This window comes from Planococcus citri, chromosome 2 (assembly GCF_950023065.1).
Source record: "Planococcus citri chromosome 2, ihPlaCitr1.1, whole genome shotgun sequence".
Lineage (NCBI taxonomy): Eukaryota > Metazoa > Arthropoda > Insecta > Hemiptera > Pseudococcidae > Planococcus > Planococcus citri.
In genome coordinates, this window is record NC_088678.1 from 60,625,976 (window position 1) to 60,648,597 (window position 22,622).

Below are 22,622 nucleotides of genomic sequence, written 5' to 3' on the forward strand. Positions count from 1 at the left end.
CAAAAAATAAAAATACTCAACCAGCCAAAATTTTAGGTGTTTAAATTCATTTTTAAATTTTTAACGAATTTTTGAAAACACACGTAGGTATTTGGGAACAAAATGAAAAAAAAATCAAAATTCATTTGAGGGGGGAAATGGTCTATAAAATTGAAACATTTTGAAAGAAATATATCAATGAAAGTCGATTGTTGGAAATTTGGTAGAGTAGCTACCTACTTCAGTTTTTCATAAGATGTTTTTCAAATCGACTCGTCGAGAGGTCGAAAGTATGGGTACAAACTAAATTTCAGCTTTTCTCATTCATGCCTTCGCGAAGCATGTTTTCTTAATTTTTTTTTCCAAAATAATTACATAACTAGCATAAAATGTTGGATTTGAACCGGCACAGAAAGATTTTGTGGGACCAAGTTTCAGCTGTTGCTTTTCATTTTCAAGTAACAGATTGTGTAAATGAACTTTCTCATGATTATCACTCGCTAATTCGGTTTACACATCTCTATCTCATTTTTGGTCTTTCAGGTACCTAACTTAATTTAGCAGTGATTTGAACGTTTTGTTCTAGATTTGAAATTTGTCATAAAAAAGAAATCGAAATGAAATTCATCACTTATGAGCTCAAACGTACCATCTCTGTGATTATTTTGATCATAACATTCTAGGTTGACTGAAGCTGGTTATATAGGTAATCCCTTTCTGGAACCTCAATTTGAATAATCTATAGTTTTCCAAAAAACGTCATACAAATTGACTCACTATGTTTTTAGAGTGTATTAAACCGAATTGCAGATTTGTTTTTGTCAAACGTTAGAGGAAGAGTGAATTTTTCAAATTTTCAACTATGAAAGTGTTGGGAAAAAACTGAAAAATGCAATTCCGACTTGACAGGCACGATTTCGAAAAAATTACATGTAATCGGTAAAGTGAGTCACTTACCAATCGCCAATCTTAATCATATAATATTTCATTATGGCATTTTTTGAAAAACTAAAATTTTTACGAAATCGTTGGAGACACCAGAACGGCCTGAAAACAGCTCCAGTCAACCCAGAACGTTGAAATTAGGGTACTTATAGCTGCAGAAAAGTTATAACTTTTCAACTTTATTTCGTAAAGTTTTGTTTTCTGGAAGCTCTAGAAGTGCTCAAAACAGTTACAAATCATTTTCAATCGATAAAAGAAGTAGAAAATAGGTGTATTCATACAAAATTTCGGCTTTTCTAGGTACATTTTGTAAAATTGTAATTTTTCTGAATTCTTGATCACAATTCAATTTTCAAAAATAAACCAAAAATCGAAAAATGAACTTTAGCTTTTGAAATTTTGATTAGTGGTGTATTTTTGCATGTTTGTTTGATTTTGCTGTGGTCCAGTTTAAAAATGTTTCTGCCAGTTATAATTCCCCTTTTGAAATAAGTAGGTAGATATGTATGTAATACCATCGAAACAGTATATGTACCTACCTACCTAACAAAAAAAAAAGAAAAGAATAGGTATAGGATAAAATCGGTTTTATTTTAAGAAAGAGGCGAGGAAATGAAAAAGATTATAAATTAAAATTAAAAATAATGCACACAGAAATAATTATACCTACATAAATGTTATTCACCAAATTATAGCCAAATTACACAATAAAACCGTTGATTAAATAATTGTATTCGCCGAATGTCCTAAGCTGAAATTCTGAGCAACAATAACAACGCTCGGAAACAAAATCATTCAAAATATAATGGATTTTAAAAATGTTTTCCAAAATCTCCTCCAAAAAACAACAATCATAGCGGATTTTCAGTATCTATACTAAGGACACATTTTACGTTTCCATTTTAACAACGATTTAGTCATGTCTGGATCTGGTAACATCCTACGGGCTAATTCTTTTTCCACGAATTCTTCTTTTTTCTGTTTTATGAAATTAATCTCGTCTTCTATTTCTTGGGGTAATTCGTCACATCCCGTTTCTCTTATTGCATCCATCACCTTCTCGTAAGCTGTAATATAAAAAATATCTTTATCATCAGGAGGGTTTCCTGGAGTGGGCCTACACGATTTATAAACAATTGAATCCGCGTGTTCCGTCGTATACATGTCAAAATACTCCGAGTCTATTAAATTGTTTAGAATCCCTCCTCTCTTTTTATCAAGATCATCCGATATATTAAAATCGAAAAAATCATCCTCCTTCACAAGTTTTGGAATACTGATTGACGGAGCAGGTGCAGGTTGTTGTTCGTTGGAAATTTCTGATGTTAAAACGTGGCCTCGAAAGGCTGCCCCGGCTACAACGGCGTGGGCACGATGGAAGTCCATTCTTCCACTTCCAGTGGGCGCTTTACCAAAAAATTCTTCAACAGTGACTTGTACCTAAAATGCAAAAAAAAACCAATTAGGTATATAGGTACCAATCTGGGTGCAAATCACCTATCAAAATTACAAGAGGGTATAGAATCAACAAGTAGCTCACACACACTGACAAGGTAGGTAAAAGTATCCCAACAGGCACGAAAATTTCTGAACAGTACAAACCCAGATCGAATGAAAATGCAAAAATATATTACCAGCCAAAATTTCGAGAGTTTTAAGAGTTTTGGTAAATTTGGGTCAGAAAAGTAAAAAAATCTAATGGTCTCGCAAACTAAGTATTCTGAACAGTTGTGGAGCCTCCAGCAGATTTTTGAAAGTTGAAATATCTAGGTACATAATATTACCAAACGAAGTTGGGAAGCTGATATTTATTCCAGGTACCTACGAGTATACAGATACCTACACGTACCCTAATTTAAATATTCTGGAGTCAACCGAATGGGGTTTCAAGTCATTTGGAGCCTTAAGGGTCATTCCACGTCAATTGGACCAAGAAGTGGTAGGGGGTTCGGCGATTTTTTTGAAATTTTTCCCGTGGAAAGACCTTCCGAAGGGATGACCAATGGCGCAAATCGCAGCCCTCTAGCCCATTTTTAAAGGCAGCCAGGGGATGTCAAAGTTTTCAGTGAACCTAAAATATCATCCATTTCAGCAGTGGATTACTCGATAACCGCGATACCTACCGAAATGGAACATTTTCCCATAATTAGGGGTTTTAAAAGGCTTTTTGGTGATATCATAAAAATCAGTGTTGCTACTTTTTTTTCGTACAATAAAATTAGCTCAAAAAATTTCAAAACGTAGTTTTCATAATATCATTCCGACTCTCAAAAATTCTGAAAAAAATATATCATAAACAACATTCCATGTTGAACAACATATTAAAAAATTGGGATGGTAACATGTTGCAAAATTGATTTTAAAAAATTGAAAGTTTGCGAAAAAATGCAATTTTTTGATTTAAAACACGAAAAAAAGTTTTGATAGGTGAAGTTGACCCATTTGACCCCTATTTTTACGTATCTGTTGAAAAAGTTGAAAAAACCCTTACACTCGATGAAATGAACTCCTCACAAAAAAATCAAAATTCGAAAAGATTCAAAAAATGAACGAATTTAAATTTTTTTGTTGTGAGTGTAATTTTTATCAACTTTTTCATGAAATACGTCAGAAAGGGGTCAAAATAAGACAACTGAATAAATTCAAACTTTTTTTGATGTTTGAAATTGAAAATTGAATTTTTTCGAATTTTGATTTTATTGTGAGGAGTTTATTTCATCGAGTGAAAGGGGGTTTTCAACTTTTAAAACAGATACGTCAAAATAGGGGTCAAATGGGTCAACTTCACCTATCAAAACTTTTTTTCGTGTTTTTAATAAAAAAATCGCATTTTTTCGCAAACTTTCAATTTTTTAAAATCAGTTTTGCAACATGTTACCATCCCAATTTTTTAATATGTTGTTCAACATGGAATGTTGTTCATGATATATTTTTTTCAGAATTTTTGAGAGTCGGAATGATGTGAAAACTACGTTTTGAAATTTTTTGAGCTAATTTCTTACACGAAAAAAAGTGGCAACACTGATTTTTATGATATCATTAAAAAGCCTTTCAAAACCTTCAACTATTGGAAAAAGTTCCATTTTGGTAAGTATCGCGGCTATCAAGTAATCCACTGCTGAAATGGATGACATTTCAAGTTCACTGAAAAATTTGACACCCCCTGGCTGCCTTTAAAAATGGGCTAGAGGGCTGCGATTTGCGCCATTGGTCATCCCTTCGGAAGGTCTTTCCACAGGAAAAATTTCAAAAAAATCGCCGAACCCTTCTACCACTTCTTGGTCCAATTGACGTGGAATGACCCTTCAGAAATGACCCTTCAGAAAGATTTACTGAAATAAATCTGAATTGATTTTATGGCGGTTTTTGGAAAGCTGAAATATCCTTATTTTTGTCGGAGGCTTCAGTACGGCTTGAAACTACTTCCAGTCGAATCAGTGTGCTTAAATTAGGGCATGGGATAAATTTCAGCTTCCCAACTTGGAAATTGCAACTTCCAATTGCTGGTGGCTCCAGAACTGCTCAGAAAATTTCCAATGAATTTGGCAGGTTGAAAGTAGGGTAACTGAGTAGATTTAATACATTTTCTAGAGATATATCAAAATTCGAGAGAGGTTTTTTTCCCTCAAAAGTAACTACCTATACCTACCTGATGGTAAAAAAAAGTTTGGAAAATTGGGTTAAATATGAATGAACTCTTTAAGCAGATCATTCTTAGCCCCCCCCCCCCTGTGGAAAAAGTTTAAAATTATGAAAAAATCGAAAATCGCGCAAGAGGCTTCAGAATGGGGCCAGAAGTAGTGAATTTTAGTTCGAAAGAGTTGATATCATCATCATGACTGATTTCAACCATTTTTACTGAAAAAGTAGGAATGCACTTTGATCCCAAAAAGTGGTCAATTGTGAATTCTTAAAATTTCTCAAAAAATCAACTTGGTTAGTTAAATTGAAATTTTAGTTGGGTACCTATGGAGGTTTTGGGCCAGGCACTGAACAAAAATCACGGTCTTGTTCAAAGGGTAGAAGGACACTTCCTAGGAAAATTCCCTTGTCAATATGAGCTTTAGACTTAGCACTCTAGTGTAAATAGGCCATGCCAAACATGATTCATCTCAAAAAAAAAAAAACTTGATTCATCTCAATTGCACTCACCTTTGGTATTCTGCTTGTACCACCAACTGCTAAAACTTCATCGATATCTGACACGGATATTTTGGCGTCTTCTAACGCTTTTTGGCACAGACTACGGGTTTTGCCGATCAAGTCTGCGACCAATTCTTCGAATTTATCTCTGGTCACCTAAAAAAATTCCAGATACCAAAAAATTCTCAATGAAATCGCTTCGAGGTGAGTAAACGTGAACTCGAAAAAATACTAAGTAGTATATTCGATAAATCTTCACCTTTATGGTTATACGTTTAAAGTGCGAAGTTTGTGTGGTTGAATCCATATATGAACCCAAAAAATTCACGTCGACTTCGGTACGATAGGATAAATCCAGTTTAGCGTTTTTAGCTGACAATTTGAGATGCTGCATGGAGTTCGGACATAACGTAGCATCGACACCAGTCTGAAATTTCAATGAAAGGTAAATATGTAACACCCTTTGGGTCATCTATAATCTACCACGCAAACTAAGAAATTGCCTGGTACCATCTGATTTGAGATAAAACTTACTTTACGTTTCAATTCGGTGGCCAAATAATCGACTAACTTGTCATCAAAATCTTCGCCTCCTAGAAATAGATCTCCCACCGTCGACATCACTTCAAATTTGCTATCTTCGCTATTGATTTTTAAAACGGTTACGTAAAAGCTACTGCCACCAAAATCGTAAACAACCACACTGTAAAATTGTACAAAAGTTATTTCATAAGTTAACCGAGAGTTTGACAAATACCTATTGTGTGAAAAATAAACGAATATCAAAAGGGCTTATTTACGTTTTACTGCCATGCGAAGTTTCATGAGTTGTAGAATAAGCAAGGACGGCAGCAATAGGAGTATTTAGTACAGCCAGCACATTCAATCCAGCCATTGAGGCTGCTTCTTTGATAACTTGTGTTTGATTATCGTTGAAATATGGTGGAACAGTGAGCACGATATTTTCCAGAGGAATGGTATTTGATTTCTTTTCGCAAAATTCTTTCAGTTTTAATAAAATTAGAGCTTCTATTTGCGTCGTAGTCAATACTCGGTTTCCGTTCATGCTGACGAAGCAGGCATTTCCGTCGGAGTGTTCAATGATTTTATAATGGACGTGATTCCTGCAATTCGTATGTATAAAAATTCACATGATTAAAAATTACCTATGCATTTCCATTTGAGAGCAGAATTACACTAACATGGTATCTTGAACTAGAGAATCATCGTAGCGTCTGCCTATCAATCGTTTAGTCGCGTAGAACGTATTCGAAGAACTTGCAACTGTTCTTTTTTCAGCAGCCCAGCCAACCAGACATTTACCATCTGAAAAAAATTCAAGAGGAAGAATCAAACATAACATACTCGTATCTGTATTCTGTATTCCAATTTACCTACAAGGGATGATAGTAGTTTTTTATTTTCATAGATTACTCTTTTAATTACCTTTCAGAAATGAAACAACTGATGGAATATCTTTGACAACTGTCAGTTCGAAATCGCTCTCATCATTTTCTTTAGGTCGCACCAACGCAACACGAGCACAAGTGCCACCTATATCTACGCCAAATACTGCCTGTGTAAGAATTTAAATAGATCATTAGACTTGACTTAGCGAAGGTTACATACAATTAGAAGGATAAGGTTCAGCACAACTATCGACGTCAATGGTTGCCTAGCTCGTGGATAGGTAGTTTACTACTCATTATTTCACTGACTGTAGGCAAAGATTCATGAAATTAGACTCTTACCTACCTATATTGAAAATTGAATTACAGATTCCGAAAACACACAAAATAATTTTGATATCAACACATGGCAATGGTGAGAGATTAAGTATGAATAAATATTCCTAATGAGCTGAGCTAATGGCATTATGAGTAGTTTTTCGATGCTAAAAACGAAAATAGCCAACCATACTTTGTCGTAGGTACATAATACAAATAGAAACTTGCAGCAATATAACAATGTAAAGATTTACCTTTTTCGGCGTGTCATTAGAATCCATATTACTTTTTTGGCTCAGGTGGCGGAGAGGAATTAGATGATGTTAATGGATACTCATAAACATGTACTTGCGCGTAATTAATTTGAATCAACGAACAAAAGTTTAAAAACAATAACTACAATGGTTCTGAAAAGTTATTGGTCACACTTGCATTATTGGTCGACTGATGGTTAAAAGTCGAGACTGAAAAGCGAAGGAAAATGTATGCGAGTGTAGGAGGGTGGGGAACATTCATCAGTATAGAAAGAGAGAGAGACATCTATTTCCTTATCAAAAAGTTGCACTTGCAAGCAGGTTGAAAAAGGAATGGAAGAGAGATTTAGCAATAGATTCGACGGTATAAGATCAATATAGGTGGAATAATTCTTTAGCACAGTCTACTTCACGCATACATATGTACAGTGTAATACATTGCACAAGTAAAATATCTCATATAGCAACTCTATTCGAGCGTTTATTGAAAAATTAGGCCGAAATCTCGTTCTATAGGTAGTCATTCAAATAAAACGTTTTCGTACTTGATAGGTAGGTAAGGTATAGGTACTAGGTTATACCTAATTCTGATAATTTAAAATTTTAAAATCAAAATTCAACGTTTGACGCTTATTTGACAAAATCGAGGCATTTTGTGCTTTTACTTTTTTCTGTTGTTAATTCCAGTTCATTCTCTAAGTGAAATAATGCAATAATGGATAATTGATAGAAAAAGAATTACAATAGATTCAGCTCAGTTTTTAAATTTTTTCAATTAGGTATATCAAAATATGATTATGATATGTAGTATAGGTACCTACTACCTACATCATCTGAACAAACAACATATGTGATCTGTCACGAGAAAACCAGCTTAGTGTCCAAAAAATCGATATCTTTTTTATGGTGGATATTAGTAGTACTTAGGGTGCTGAATCCGACTGTGGGGGTTTAAACGTTCGCGAACGATTCTCTTGACCCTAAATCTGAGGTCAAAAAAATAGAGCAACTACAGTAAAAGTTGAAAATGTTTTTTTTGATTTTCTTGAAAGGTATGTTCTGGGGAGTCGAAATTCAAATTTTTGCAACAATCGGCCCACATTTGGAGGATTTGTGCCATATTTTGAAACTTGAGTAAGGCTTGAGCTGGAAAAATCAACTCTTTTCACCTTGAACAAATTTGTTAAGAAACGTGATAGATTCAATAATAATAATAACTTATTCTTCATTAATAATTCATACTCGGGTAGTTTTTGCAACATTTTTGGCAAAAAAATTCAAAAAAAATGAAAAAATTGATTTAGGGAAATTTCGATTATTGGACTTGGCAACCTTGAATGTGATGATTCTGAAAAAAAAATATCGGGTCAAGTTGGCACTCATAGGGGCCAAAAGTGGTGCAAGTTTCACGGACCTACAAATTTTATATCGCCTGATCTCAACATAGAGTCAAAATTTCAAATGCCTTTCCTGTAAAATTTACGTTTTGGACACTACGTAGGTTGGTTTTCTGGTAACAGATCACATATGTAGGTACATTTTTTGAAGAATTTTTTGTGTGGGTGAAACACCTTCAAACATTTTTTTTTTTTTTGATCATCTAACTAATATGTTTTTCATAAAAATGATTTTTCACATTATTTTTATCAAAAAGTCGTTGGAGTCAGTCTCCAGAATGGCCGGAAACCAGCTTCAGTCAACCCAGAACATTAAATATAACGTACCTATATCTGTAATTTATAGCTTTTCAACTTCTTTTCGTATAATTTTATTGAAATTCCAACTTTGAAACATTTTCTGGGAGTTACAGAACTGCTCAAAACAGTTGAAAAACATTTTCAATCGATTAGAGAAGTTGAAAATAGAGAAAAGAGGAATAATTTTTCACATTTTTATCTTCCTGAAAAGGTCTCTACATGGTCAATGTTGACTGAAAATTTCTTCTTCTCATAATAATACCTATATCCAAGATGACATCCAACTACACCATCTTACATCTTCAACCTGACCATAACCTGTCCAGTGCCCGCAGAAATGCAAATAAATGAACGTGATTTTGCATAATTAGGTCGTCCTATTCGTTATTCAATTTCACTCACAGGAGAAGTCTCCCAAAACTATCACAAAATTTTCGAAATGGGGAATTTTTATCTAGAGGATCCCAAAAATACTCAACCAGTCAAAATTTCAGGTGTTTAAATTAATTTTTAGATTTTTAACTAAGTTTTAAAAACTCATCATATTTGGGGAAAAAATCAAAATTCATTTTTTTGAGAAGGTGGAGGGGAGGAAAATGGTCAATAAAATTGAAACATTTCAAAGAAATGTAAACTAATGAAATTCGATTGTTGGAAATTTGGTAGAGTACCTACTAGAGTTTTTTATAAGATGGTTTTCAAATCGACTCGAGATGAGGTCGAAAGTAGAGTGCAAACATTTCAACTTTTCTCATTCATGCCTTCGCGAAGCATGCTTTCTTAATTTTTATCGCATAGCATACGATTTTAGATTTGAACCAGCACAGTAAGATTTTGTGGGACCAAGTTTCAGCTGTTGCTTTTCATTTTCAAGTTACAGATTGCTTAATTAATGAACTTCATCATGACCATCACTCGTTGATTCGGTTTACATCTCATTTTTGGTCTTTCAGGTACCTACTATATAACTTAATTTAGTAGCGGTTTGAAGGTTTTGTTTTTGAATTTTTGATCTCATCTCAATCTAACTTTCAAAAAAAAAAAAAAAAAAACTAAAAATCAAAACATGAACTTTAGCTTCTAGAATTTTGATTAATTGTGCATTCTTGCATGCTTTTTTTCTGCAGTTGGGAACCTCCCTTAAAAATAAGTAGGTAATTAATACCATCAAAATAAAATAGTATGTAACAAAAAAAAAAAAAAAAAAAAAAGGATAAAATAGGTTTTATTTTAGGAAAGAGGCGAGGAAATTAAAAAAATTATAAATTACAATAAAAAATGACGCACACACAAATACTTATAGGTAGGTACATAAATGTTATTCACCAAATTTAACCAAATTACATACAGTTGATTAAAAAATTGTACTCGAATCTCCTAGCTGAAATTCTGAGCAGCAACAACGCTCGGAAACGAAATAATTTAAAATATAATAGATTTCAAAAATGTTTTCTAAAATCTCCTCCAAAAAACAACAATCATAGCGGATTTTCAGTATCTATACTTAGGACACATTTTACGTTTCCATTTTAACAACGATTTAGTCATGTCTGGATCTGGTAACATCCTACGGGCTAATTCTTTTTCCACGAATTCTTCTTTTTTCTTTTTTAGCAAATTAATCTTATCTTCTATTTCTTGGGGTAATTCGTCACATCCCTTTTCTCTTATTGCATCCATCACCATCTCGTAAGCTGTAATATAAAAAATATCTTCATCATCAGGAGACAGTCCTGGAGTGGGCCTACACGATGCATAAACAATTCCATCCGCGTGTTCCATCGTATACATGTCAAAATACTCCGATTCTTTTATATTGTTCGTAAACGCTTCCCAACTGGTATGATCATCCGATATTGCAAAATTGAAATCATCATCCTCCTTCACAAGTTTTGGAATACTGATTGACGGAGCAGGTGCAGGTTGTTGTTCGTTGGAAATTTCTGATGTTAAAACGTGGCCTCGAAAGGCTGCACCGGCTACAACGGCGTTGGTACGATTGATGTCCATTCTTTCACTTTTAGCGGGCGCTTTACCAAAAAATTCTTCAACAGTGGCTTGTACCTAAAATGCAAAAAAACAATTAGGTAGGTAATTATACCAATCTGGATGCAAATCACCTATCAATTATGACATGGCAGATTCACCCACAGGGGAAATATCTGAACCACAAAAACCTACATCGAATGAATATAAAAAAATATATCTCCAGTCAAGATTATAGGAGTTGAAGGGCATTTTTCGATTTTCAGTAAATTTCTAAAAACCAAAGGATCAGAAATAGAAAACATAATATGTTGAGAGAAAGTACTCATCTTCAGGACTGATTTCCACTATTTTGACTGAATTAATTAAGTAGGAATGCATTTTTTTTAAAACATCGCCTACCTAATTTGCAAAAAGTGGTCGATTTTGAATTTTTAAAAATTCTCAAAAAATCCAAAAATCAAGCTAGGGGGGCGTGGATGAAGCCCAATCGAAAATCTGACGTCATATTCGTACTCACCGTCACCAAAAATATACAATTCAATATATCATAATACCCTAGATTTTCTTTTGAAAGTTTTGCCCTTTGGGTGAGGGGATGTTCCCCTTCAATTAAAAGATCCCATCTCGAACATTGAATATTTCTGAAAAGCATCAAAAGGTACATCTATGGAAATATTTTCAGAATTTTGAATGGTAGCTCCCACTTATGGCGCCGTTTTGAAATTTATTGAAAGTTCAACTTTCAACTTTTGAAAATTTCAAAATACTTAAAAAGTTCTAAATGCAATGATCTTTCGAACTGTGAAATCAGTTTTGATCAAATCATCATAGCGTTGGAGGCATGCACTGCTGAAGTTGAATACCTCGAGACAATGTGAAAAATAATTGACCCCCCCAACCCACCCACCCCTGAGGGGGCTGGGACCATACTGATCGCAATTTTCTTACTTATTGGGTGGGTCGACATTGTAAAATAAATTGAGTGAAATCGAAGGACATGAGCATGACTCAAAAAAGTTGGTTAAGTTGAGGTGGAATGACAGAACACATCGGATTCAAAGGGATATTGGTTTTACGAGTAGAAAACATACAGACATTTGTACAAATTTTAAAAATTTCCCAGCGAACAAAAAACTTGAATTTTTTCCTTCTGTACTCAACTATTCAATGGTAAAAAAAAAATAACGCCTGGGAAATTGGCTCAAATATGAATGAACTCTTGAAACAGGTCGAAAATAATGCCCAAGTTGATTTCCACGACTCGCGGAAAAATGTCAAAATTCTGGAGGAATCGAAAGCCGCGCAAGAGATGCTTCAGAATGGGGCTAGAAATAGTGAATTCTAGTTTGAAATAATTGATACCTATCAGCATCAAAACTGATTTCAACCATTTTTACTGAAAAAGTAGGAATGCATTTCGATCGCAAAAAGTGATCAATTTTGAATTGTTAAAAATTCTCAAAAAAATCAATTTAGTTGGTTGAAATTCTAATTAGGTAACCCTAACTACCAATGGAGGTATCGCACAAGACTCTAACCAAAAATCACGGTTTTGTTCAAATGGGAAACAGGCACTTGTCAATATGTGCATTAGATTTGAGTCGGTTCGAACTGCACATTGACACGTAGGCCTAGCACTCTAAAAGGTGCCTACCTACGTATAAATATGCTATGCCAAACTAGATTCTCAATTGCTCTCACCTTTGGTATCCTGCTTGTACCACCGACTGCTAAAACTTCATCGATATCTGATACGGATATTTTGGCGTCTTTTAACGCTTTTTGGCACAGACTACGTGTTTTGGCAATCAATTCTGCGACCAATTCTTCGAATTTATCTCTGGTCACCTGAAAAAATTCCAGATACCAAAAAGTTATCGATGAAATCGCTTCGAGGTGAGTAAACGTGAACTCGAAAAAATACTAAGTAAATTCGATAAATCTTCACCTTTATGGTTATACGTTTAAAATGCGAAGTTTGTGTGGTTGAATCCATATATGAACCCAAAAAATTCACGTCGACTTCGGTACGATAGGATAAATCCAGTTTAGCGTTTTTGGCTGATAATTTGAGATACTGCATGGAGGTCGTACATAACGTAGAATCGACACCAGTCTGCAATTTCAAAGAAAGGTAAATACATACCATACCTACTTATGTAACACTCTTTGCGTTATCTATAATCTACCACGCAAACTAAAAAATTGCATGGTACCATCTGATTTGGGATAAACTTACTTTACGTTTCAATTCGGTGACCAAATAATCGGCTAACTTGTCATCAAGATCTTCGCCTCCTAGAAATAGATCTCCCACCGTCGACATCACTTCAAATTTGCTATCTTCGTTATTGATTTTTAAAACGGTTACGTAAAAGCTACTGCCACCAAAATCGTAAACAACCACACTGTAAAATTGTACAAAAATTATTTTACAAATAAACCGAGAGTTTGACAAATATTGTGTGAAAAATAAACGAATATCAAAAGGGCATATTTACGTTTTACTACCCTTCAAACTTTCGGAAGCTGTACAGTAAGAAAGGACGGCAGCAATAGGAGTGTTTATTACAGCCAGCACATTCAATCCAGCCATTGAGGCTGCTTCTTTGATAACTTGTGTTTGATTATCGTTGAAATATGGAGGAACAGTGAGCACGATATTTTCCAAAGGAATAGTTTTCAATTTCCTTTCGCAAAATTCTTTTAGTTTTAGTAAAATTAGAGCTTCTATTTGCGCTGTAGTCAATACTCGGTTTCCGTTGCTGCTGACTACGCAGGCATGCTCGTCGGAGTGTTCAATGATTTTATAACCGACGTGATTCCTGCGATTCGTATAAAAATTTACATTAGTAAGCATTACCTATGCATTTCCATAAAGATAAGGTACATTATTTTAGAGCAGAATTATACTCAACTCACATTATATCTTGAACTAGAGAATCGTCGTAGCGTCTGCCTATCAATCGTTTGGTCGCGTAGAATGTATTCGAAGGACTTGCAACTGTTCTTTTTTCAGCAGCCCAACCAACCAGACATTTACCATCTGAAAAAAAATCAAGAGGAAGAATCAAACGTATGTACCATATCTGTATTCCAATTCCCACTAGATGATAATTGATAATACTTATTTGTTTTTGAAGATGCCATTTACCTTTTAGAAATGAAACAACCGATGGAATTTTCTTGACTACAGTCAGTTTAAAATCGTTTTTATCATTTTTTTTAGGTCTCATTAGCGCAACACGAGTACAAGTGCCACCTATATCTACGCCAAATACTGCCTGTGTAAGAATTTAAATAGATCATTTGATTAGTCTCGACTTGGGCAAAGGGTACATGGTGGAGAAGTAAGGTTCGTCAGCACCACTATCAATGTCAACAGCCTAGCTCGTGGGTAGGTAGTTTTTTATGCCTGATTTTACTCTTTCTTTCGCTGACTGTAGGCAAATATTCGTGAAATTAGACTCTTAAGGATTGAATTTACAGGTTCCGAAAATACACTTGAATAAATTCCCCATGAGCTGAGCTAAATGAATAGTTTTTCGATGCTAAAAACAAACATAGCGATACTTGCAGCAAAATAACGATGTAAAAAGATTTACCTTTTCCGTTGTGTCATTAGAATCCATAGGCTTACTTTTTTGCCTCAGGTGGCGGAGAGGAATTAGAAGATGTTGACGTGTACTAATCAACATGTACCCGTATCGGCGTAACATTATACCTAATTTTAATTAATCCACAAAACGTTTAAAACAATAATTACACTGTTTTTGCGAAGCACTGCGAGTTAAAAACCGATGGAAAAGGTATCAAAGGGTAGGAGAGTGGGAAACATTCACCAGCACAGAGAGAGAGAGAGAGACATCCAGTTCCTTATCAAAAAGTGGCAGTTGCAAGCAAGTTAGAAAAGGAATGGAAGAGAGATATGGCCACAGATTCGACGGTATAGGTAAGACTCAAATGTACGAGTAGATGGAATAATTCTTTAGCACAGGCTACTTCACGCATACATATTATTGAGAAATCAAGCCGAAATCTCGTTCTATAGTCATTCAAATAAAACGTTTTCCTGCTTGATTGGTAGGTAAGTATAGGTACCTACTTAGGTTACCTAATTCTGATACATTTAAAATGAAAATTCAAGGTAGATGCATTGATTTGTAGAATGAATTATTGAATCTCGTTCCAGCTTCGAACATATTCGGAAAACTCTATGGCGAATAGGTATTTGACGACCTTTTACTTTTTTTTTGTTGTTAATTCCAATTCATTCACAATGTGAAACGAATAATGGATACCTAATTGATAAAAAAAGAATTATGATAGATTCAGCTTGGTTTTTGAATTTTTTTCAATTACAAGTCAGAAAGAATATGATTATAATATGCACTAAGTGTAGATATTTAATCTGAACAAACAACATGTTACTTATGTAAGTAGGTACATTTTGTAAAGAATTTTTTGTGTGGGTGAAAAACCTTCAAAAATGGAAAAAAAATATTTTCCATAAAAAGTCGTTGCTGGAGCCTTTAGTACGGCCTGAAACCAGCTTCAGTCAACCCAGAACATTAAATATAAGGTATCCCTGTAAATTATAGCTTCTTGACTTCTTTTCGTAAAATTTTATGGAAATTTCAACTTTGAAAACTTTTCTGGGGGCTACAGAACTGCTCAAAACAGTTGAAAAACAATTTTCAATCGATTAGAGAAGTCGAAAATAGGAAAAAGAGGAATGATCTTTCACATTTTTATCTCTCTAGAGTGGTCACTGGTTAAATTTCATCTTCTCGTAATAGCTATCCAAAATAACACCCAACTACACCATCCTACACCTCCAACCTAACCATATAATCTGCCCAGTGCCTCACCCACCCCACAGAAATGCAAATAAATGAATGTGATTTTGCATATTAATTAGGTCTCTTCCTATTCGTTATTTAATTTCACCAACAGGAGAAGTCTCCCAACTGGCACAAAAATTTTTGGAATGGACAAATGGGGATTTTTTTTTAGAGGACTCCAAAAATACTCAATCAGCCAAAATGTCAGGTGTTTAAATTCATTTTTAAATTTTAAACAAATTTTTGAAAACCCATATTTGGGAATAAAATGAAAAAAAAACAAAATTCATTTTTTGGGAGGTGGAGAGAAGAGGAGGAAAATGATCTATAAAATTGAAACATTTGAAAGAAAGCTATACTTGTGAAATTCAATTTTTGGAAATTTGGTAAAGTAGGTAACCTATTTTAGTTTTTCATTCGTTTTTTTTCTTCAAATTTATTATCAAAATCCACAGAGGCTCCAGAACGGTTTGAAACCATCTCTAATCAACCAGAGAGGTCCAGAATGGGATGCAAACAACCATTTCAGCGTTTCTCATTCACGCCTTCGCAAAGCATGTTTTCTTAATTTCTATTCTTCAAAAAATAATCATAGGAAAAAATGTTGGGATTTGAACTGGCACAAAAAAATTTCAAAAATAAGCGACCATGTTTCAGCTTTTGGTTTGCATCTCATTTTTGGTCTCTCAGAGGTAACTTAATTTAGCAGTGGTTTTAAGCCCTTTTACAGCCTCCAGAAAATTTTTGTTCTAGATTTGTAATTTGTCATAAAAAAAGAAATCGAAATAAAATTCATCACTCATGAGCTCCAACGTACCATATCTCTGTGATTATTTTAATCAAACATTCTAGGTTGACTGAAGCTGGTTTTAAGCCCTTTTTGGAACCTCCAGCGAAAATTTGAGAAATATTGTTTTCCAAAAAATTCCATACGAATTGACTCTATCCTATTATTAGTGTGTGAACCGATTTTCAGTTTTTTTTTTCTCAAACGGTAGAAGAACAGTTAATTTTTCAAATTTTCAACGATGAAAATGCTGGAGAAAAAACTAAAAGTGCAGTTCCGGCCTGACAGGCACGATTTCGAAAAAAATTACATGGTATCAGTGATTGGGTCACTAACAAGCTCCAATGTCAATCATATAAAATGCCAAAGTTAATTTGAATACAATTTTATGTTTTTTTTTTGGAAAACTGAAATCTTGACAGAATTGTTGGAGACTCCAGAATGACCTGAAACCAGCTCCAGTTAACCCAGAACTTGAAATTTAGATTATTCCTGCAGAAAATGTATAGCTTTTCAACTTTATTTCGTAAAACTATGTGGAAATTTCAACTTTGAAAATTTTTCTGGGAGCTCTAGAAGTGCTCAAAACAGTTACAAACCATTTTCAATCGATAAGAGAAGTCGAAAATAGGCGTATGATACAAAATTTCAGCTTTGTAGGTAAATTTTGTAAGATTATAATTTTTTTGAATTTTTGATCTCGATTCAATTTTTAAAAATTAACTAAAAATGATTAGTGGTGTATTTTTGCATGCTATTTTGATCTTGCTGCGATCCAGTTCGAAAATGTTCTGCCTGTTGGGAACTCCACTTTTAAAAGAAGTAGGTACCATGGGAATAAATATAACAAAAAATAAATAAAATAGTATAGAATAGCTTTTATTTTGGGAACGAGGCGAGGAAATGAAAAAAATCATAAATGAAAAAAATCATGAATTCAAATAAAAATAATGATGTACACAGAAATACATACTACAGCCTATGTTATATACTGAATTCAACCAAATTACATAAACCGTTATGATTAAATTAATAAATTGAACTCGCCATATCTTTCGAAGTTTCAAGTAACAACAAAAACGATGCTCGGAAACAAAATCATTCGAAATAATTATTACGGATTTAAAAACTGTTTTCCAAAATCTCTTCCAAAAAACAACAATCATTGCAGATTTCAATCATCTATTAGGGACAGTTTATATTCGAAAAGCGATTTAGTCACGCCTGGTGATGGTAACATACGAACTAGTTCTCTTTCCACGAATTCATCTTTTTTCTGTTTTATCGAATTAATTGTATCTTCTATTTCTTGGGGTAATTCGTCGCATCCAGATTCTCTTCTTTTATCCATCAACATCTCGTAGACTCTAATGTAATGAACATCTTCATCATCAGGAGGGTGTCCTGGAGCGGGCTTACACTTTTTATAAACAACCGCATCCGCGTGTTCCGCCGTATATATGTCCAAATAGTGCGATTCTATCAAATTTTTTAGAATCGATTGCCGATCTGTACTAACATCATCCGATAGTTTAAAATCGAATACATCATCCTCGTTCACAAGTTTTGGAATACTGATTGACGGAGCAGCAGGTGCAGGTTGTTGTTCGTCGGAAATTTCTGATGCTATAATGCCTCGAAAGGCTGCTCCGGCTACAACGGCGTTAGCACGATCGATGACCAAACCCCCACTTCCAGTGGGCGCTTTACCAAAAATTTCTTCAACGGTGGCTTGTACCTAAAATGCAAAAAAAAAACATTAGCTATACCTACTTATCTAGATGCAAATTACCTATCAATATGGTAGATTTACACGAGGGTAGCATCAATGAGTAGGTATCTCATACACACTGACAATAAGGTAGATATACCTACCAACAGGCTCGAAAATTTCTGAACTGGACAAACCTAGATCGAATGAATGTGCAAAAATAATATATCACAAGCCAAAATTTTAGGAGTTGAGGAGCATTTTTCGATTGTTGGTGAATTTTTAAAAATCAAATTTGGGTGAGAAATGGAAAAAAATCTTCGGCCAAAACACCAAGACTTAGAAACAGTTTTTTTTGGCAATTTTCACAAAACATTTTTTACATTTTATTTAGCTTACCTAGGTATCTACAAAAAATTAGGACGTTTTGAAATTTTTGAAATAAAAACTACATATAATTTTCTGGTAATTTTGATAGAAAAATGAATTTATTGGCAATTTGACAGAAAATTGGTCATTTCAAACAGTATTTACAAAAAAATATGATTTTGTGCGATTTTGATTTGAAAAAAAAAGACTTTTTGCGATAAAAAGCAAGATTTTATAGAAATTTTTTGAACAAAAAAAAAAGTTTTATGAAATTTTGGCAAAAAAGGCCAATTTTTTGTACTTCAAAAAAACTGGTGCATATACCTAAGTAGGTATAGGATCTACTTTTCCGATTATTTTAATTTTTTTTTTAAATTAGAGTTAACTGGCAATTTTTACAAAAAAATGGCAAATTTTCTTGGTGAAAAGAAGCATGAATAGAAATTTTGCCCGAAAATACGACTTTTACAGTAAGAACGATAGAAAATCAGTCCTGAAACTGATCATTTTAATTGCGTTTCTCTAACCAACATTCTCATGGAAATAAAAATACGTTGGTAGAAAAAACGTACTCGATGTGTGCACCTGAGAATCCGTGAAAATGTGGATACATCCTTAAATAGGTCGAGGATGGGATACCTACGTATTAAGTACCTATCAGCCAAAAATTAATTTTCAGCCAAGTACCTAAATTAATTCTCACGTTTTCTGGAGAAATTTTAAGATTCTAGAGAAATTTAAAATCACTCTGAAGTGGCTTGAAATCTTGCGACTCGGATTCAAAAAGGGTTGGTTTTAGCAAAGATACAGACATTTGGGCAAATTTTAAAAATTTCTCAGAGAACAAAAAAAATTATTTTTTTGAATTTTTTCCTTAGGTAAATACCCAATGGTGAAAAAAAACGCCTAGGAAATCGCCATAAATATAGGTACCTATATAAATGAACTCTTGAAACAGTTTGAGAATAAGCCAAAGCTTGATTTTTAGCCACCTTAGTTGATTTCCACGCCTAGTGGGAAAATTTTTGAATTATTCTGGTGGAATTGAAAATCGCGCAAGAAGCTTTTAGAATGGGGCCAAAAATATTTAATTCTGGTTTGAAAGAATTGATGTCAGCTTCACGACTGATTTCAACAATTTTTACTGAATAATTAGGAATGCATCTTCAACCCCAAAAGTAGTCAATTTTAAATTGCTTAAAAATTCTCAAAAAAATCAATTTGGTCAATTGAAATCTCAGTTGGGTAACATATTATATACCTATGGAGGTTTCGGACCAGGCTCTGACCAAAAATCACCGTCTCGTTCAAATGGGAGACAGACACCTAGCAAAATTCCCTTGTCAATATGTGCATTAGATTTGAGTCGGTTCAAACTGCACGTCGACAAGTAAGGTAATGTAAATATGCCATGCCAAACTTGATTCTCAATTTGCACTCACCTTTGGTATCCTGCTTGTACCACCGACTGCTAAAACTTCATCGATATCTGATACGGATATTTTGGCGTCTTCTAACGCTTTTTGGCACAGACTACGGGTTTTGTCGATAGATTCTGCGACCAATTCTTCGAATTTATCTCTGGTCACCTGAAAAAAATTCCAGATACCAAAAAAATTCTCGATGAAATCGCTTCGAGGTGAGTAAACGTGAACTGAAAAAATACTATATCCGATATATAATCTTCACCTTTATGGTTATACGTTTAATCTGCGATGTTTGAGTGGACGAATTCAAATGCATACCCCAAAAATTCACGTCGACTTTGGTATAATAGGATAAATCCATTTTAGCGTTTCTGGCTGACAATTTGAGATACTGCATAGTAGTCGTACATAGCGTAGCATCGATACCAGTCTAAAATTTCAAAGATACATAGGTAAATATGTAACATGCTCTGTGCGTTATAATCTAAGTATCATGAACACTAAAAATTGCCTGGAACATCTGATTTGAAATAAACTTACTTCACGTTTCAATTCGGTGACCAAATAATCGGTTAACTTGTCATCAAAAACTTCGCCTCCCAGAAATAGATCTCCCACCGTCGACATCACTTCAAATTTGGTATCTTCTTTATTGATTTTTAAAACGGTTACGTAAAAGCTACTGCCTCCAAAATCGTAAACAACCACACTGTAAAATTGTACAAAAATTATGTTACAAATAAACCGAGATTTTGACAAATATTGTGTGAAAAATAAACGAATATTAAAAGGGCATATTTACGTTTTACTACCCGTCAAACTTTCAAAAGTCGGCCCATAAGACAGAAAGGCAGCAATAGGAGTATTTATTACAGCCAACACATTCATTCCAGCGATTGAGGCGGCTTCTTTGATAACTTGTGTTTGATTATCGTTGAAATATGGAGGAACAGTGAGCACGATATTTTCCAGAGGAATATTAATATTCACTTCCTTTTCGCAAAATTCTTTTAGTTTTAATAAAATTAGAGCTTCTATTTGCGCTGTAGTCAATACTCGGTTTCCGTTGTTGCTGACTAAGCAGGCATTTCCGTCGGAGTGTTCATAGATTTTATAACCGACGTGATTCCTGCAATTCGTATAACAATTTACATTATCTTAAGCATTACCTATACATTTCCATGATAATATTTAAGAGCAGAATTACGCTCACATTGTATCTTGAACTAGAGAATCGTCGTAGCATCTGCCTATCAATCGTTTGGTCGCATAGAACGTATTCAAAGGACTTGCAACTGTTCTTTTTTCAGCAGCCCAACCAACCAGACATTTACCATCTGAAAAAATTCAAGAGGAAGAATCAAACATACCATATCTGTATTCCAATTCCCAATAGATGATAATACTTTTTTATTTTCGCAGATGATACACTTTACCTTTCAGAAATGAAACAACCGATGGAATTTCTTTGACGACTTTCACTCCGAAATCGTCCTTATCATTTTCGTCAAGTCGCATCAGCGCAATACGAGTACGAGTGCCACCTATATCTATGCCAAATACTACCTATGTAAAAATTCAAATAGATCAATTAGATCTGACGTAGCGAAGGTTACATACAATTAGAAGGATAATTCAGCACCACTATCGACGTAAACAATTGCACAGCTCATGGGAAGGTAGTTTTTGTATGCCTGATTTCATTAGGTATCTTTTTTTACTGACTGTTGGCAACCATAGGCATCGATTCATGAAACTAGACTATTCTAGGTACCTACCTAGGTACTTATATTGAATTTCAGATTCCTAATACCACTTTAAATTTTGATAAACTCGATTCTAACTACTGTTTATTTACACTCACACTTGTCTGCCTAATTAGGTATGCCAAAGGTGAGAGAAATTAAGTAGGTATTAATAAATACTCCTCATGAGCTGCGCTACTGAACATATTCCTAGACTAGATACTTGCAGCAAAATACTTAACGATTTACCTTTTTCGGCGTGTCATCAGAATCCACCTTTTCTGGTTGCGGAGAGGAATTAGAGGTTGTTGATGTTGACGCCATTATGAATCGATATACACTGAATATTAAATTAAAAACAATTATTAGATAAGTTGTTGAAAAATTATTGCTTAACACTTGGTAAACACAATATTTTTACCTAATGCGAATTATTGTCCGACTGGTGGTTAAAAATCGAAACCGAATAAGGCCATAAGGCGAAGATAAAGGTTTCTGTGTGTAGGAGGGTGGGGAACATGAGAGAAACGACGATGACGGTGTTCATCAAGAAGTTGAGTTGAAGCAAAATCAGGTTAAAGGAGGAATGGAAGAGAGATTAGACAACAGATACGGCAGTAAAATTCAAAGATCGAGGAACATTCGTACAGAGTGCATCATGTATGAGTACGTAGCAGTGACTTTCTAGCGCAGGCTACTAATACACGCATCCCTGTATCTCATCTATCGACTCGATTTGAGCGTTTATTGAAAATGAATAATCGGGCTAAAAATCTCGTTCAATAGTCATGCAAATAAAACGTTTTTTTAGGTAGTTAGAGCTAACTAATTCTGATACCTATTTGGTAAATAAATAGGTACCTATGTTTTAAATGAAAATTCCAGGTGAATGGAACATACGAGTATTTGAAAAATTCCTTGATGCTAATTTGTCAAAATCGAGGATTTTTGCTATCTTTGACGTACTTAGGTATACAATCTATAAGTTGACTGGAGTTGGTTTTA

At 34.2% G+C, this 22,622-nt stretch overlaps 3 protein-coding genes across 3 annotated transcripts; all 3 read right to left on the bottom strand.

The window, feature by feature from the left end:
• Positions 1 to 1,494: 1,494 nt before the first annotated feature.
• LOC135836894 (heat shock protein hsp-6-like) lies at positions 1,495 to 7,395 on the bottom strand. The gene is made up of 8 exons (XM_065351965.1): positions 7,049 to 7,395; positions 6,514 to 6,643; positions 6,270 to 6,393; positions 5,868 to 6,191; positions 5,602 to 5,770; positions 5,327 to 5,494; positions 5,077 to 5,223; positions 1,495 to 2,364 (listed from the first exon to the last, which is right to left on the bottom strand). The coding sequence occupies exons 1-8, from the start codon at positions 7,073 to 7,075 to the stop codon at positions 1,801 to 1,803; spliced, it is 1,653 nt and encodes a 550-aa protein (XP_065208037.1). The 5' UTR covers positions 7,076 to 7,395; the 3' UTR covers positions 1,495 to 1,800.
• Positions 7,396 to 9,952: 2,557 nt separating this feature from the next.
• LOC135836891 (heat shock 70 kDa protein cognate 5-like) lies at positions 9,953 to 14,702 on the bottom strand. The gene is made up of 8 exons (XM_065351961.1): positions 14,340 to 14,702; positions 13,889 to 14,018; positions 13,657 to 13,780; positions 13,236 to 13,559; positions 12,974 to 13,142; positions 12,683 to 12,850; positions 12,436 to 12,582; positions 9,953 to 10,809 (listed from the first exon to the last, which is right to left on the bottom strand). The coding sequence occupies exons 1-8, from the start codon at positions 14,451 to 14,453 to the stop codon at positions 10,237 to 10,239; spliced, it is 1,749 nt and encodes a 582-aa protein (XP_065208033.1). The 5' UTR covers positions 14,454 to 14,702; the 3' UTR covers positions 9,953 to 10,236.
• A 2,526-nt stretch (positions 14,703 to 17,228) lies between these two features.
• On the bottom strand, positions 17,229 to 22,254 carry LOC135836893 (heat shock 70 kDa protein cognate 5-like). The gene is made up of 9 exons (XM_065351964.1): positions 22,039 to 22,254; positions 21,867 to 21,957; positions 21,309 to 21,438; positions 21,086 to 21,209; positions 20,675 to 21,001; positions 20,413 to 20,581; positions 20,135 to 20,302; positions 19,888 to 20,034; positions 17,229 to 18,103 (listed from the first exon to the last, which is right to left on the bottom strand). The coding sequence occupies exons 2-9, from the start codon at positions 21,939 to 21,941 to the stop codon at positions 17,540 to 17,542; spliced, it is 1,704 nt and encodes a 567-aa protein (XP_065208036.1). The 5' UTR covers positions 21,942 to 21,957; positions 22,039 to 22,254; the 3' UTR covers positions 17,229 to 17,539.
• Between the last annotated feature and the right edge of the window lie 368 nt (positions 22,255 to 22,622).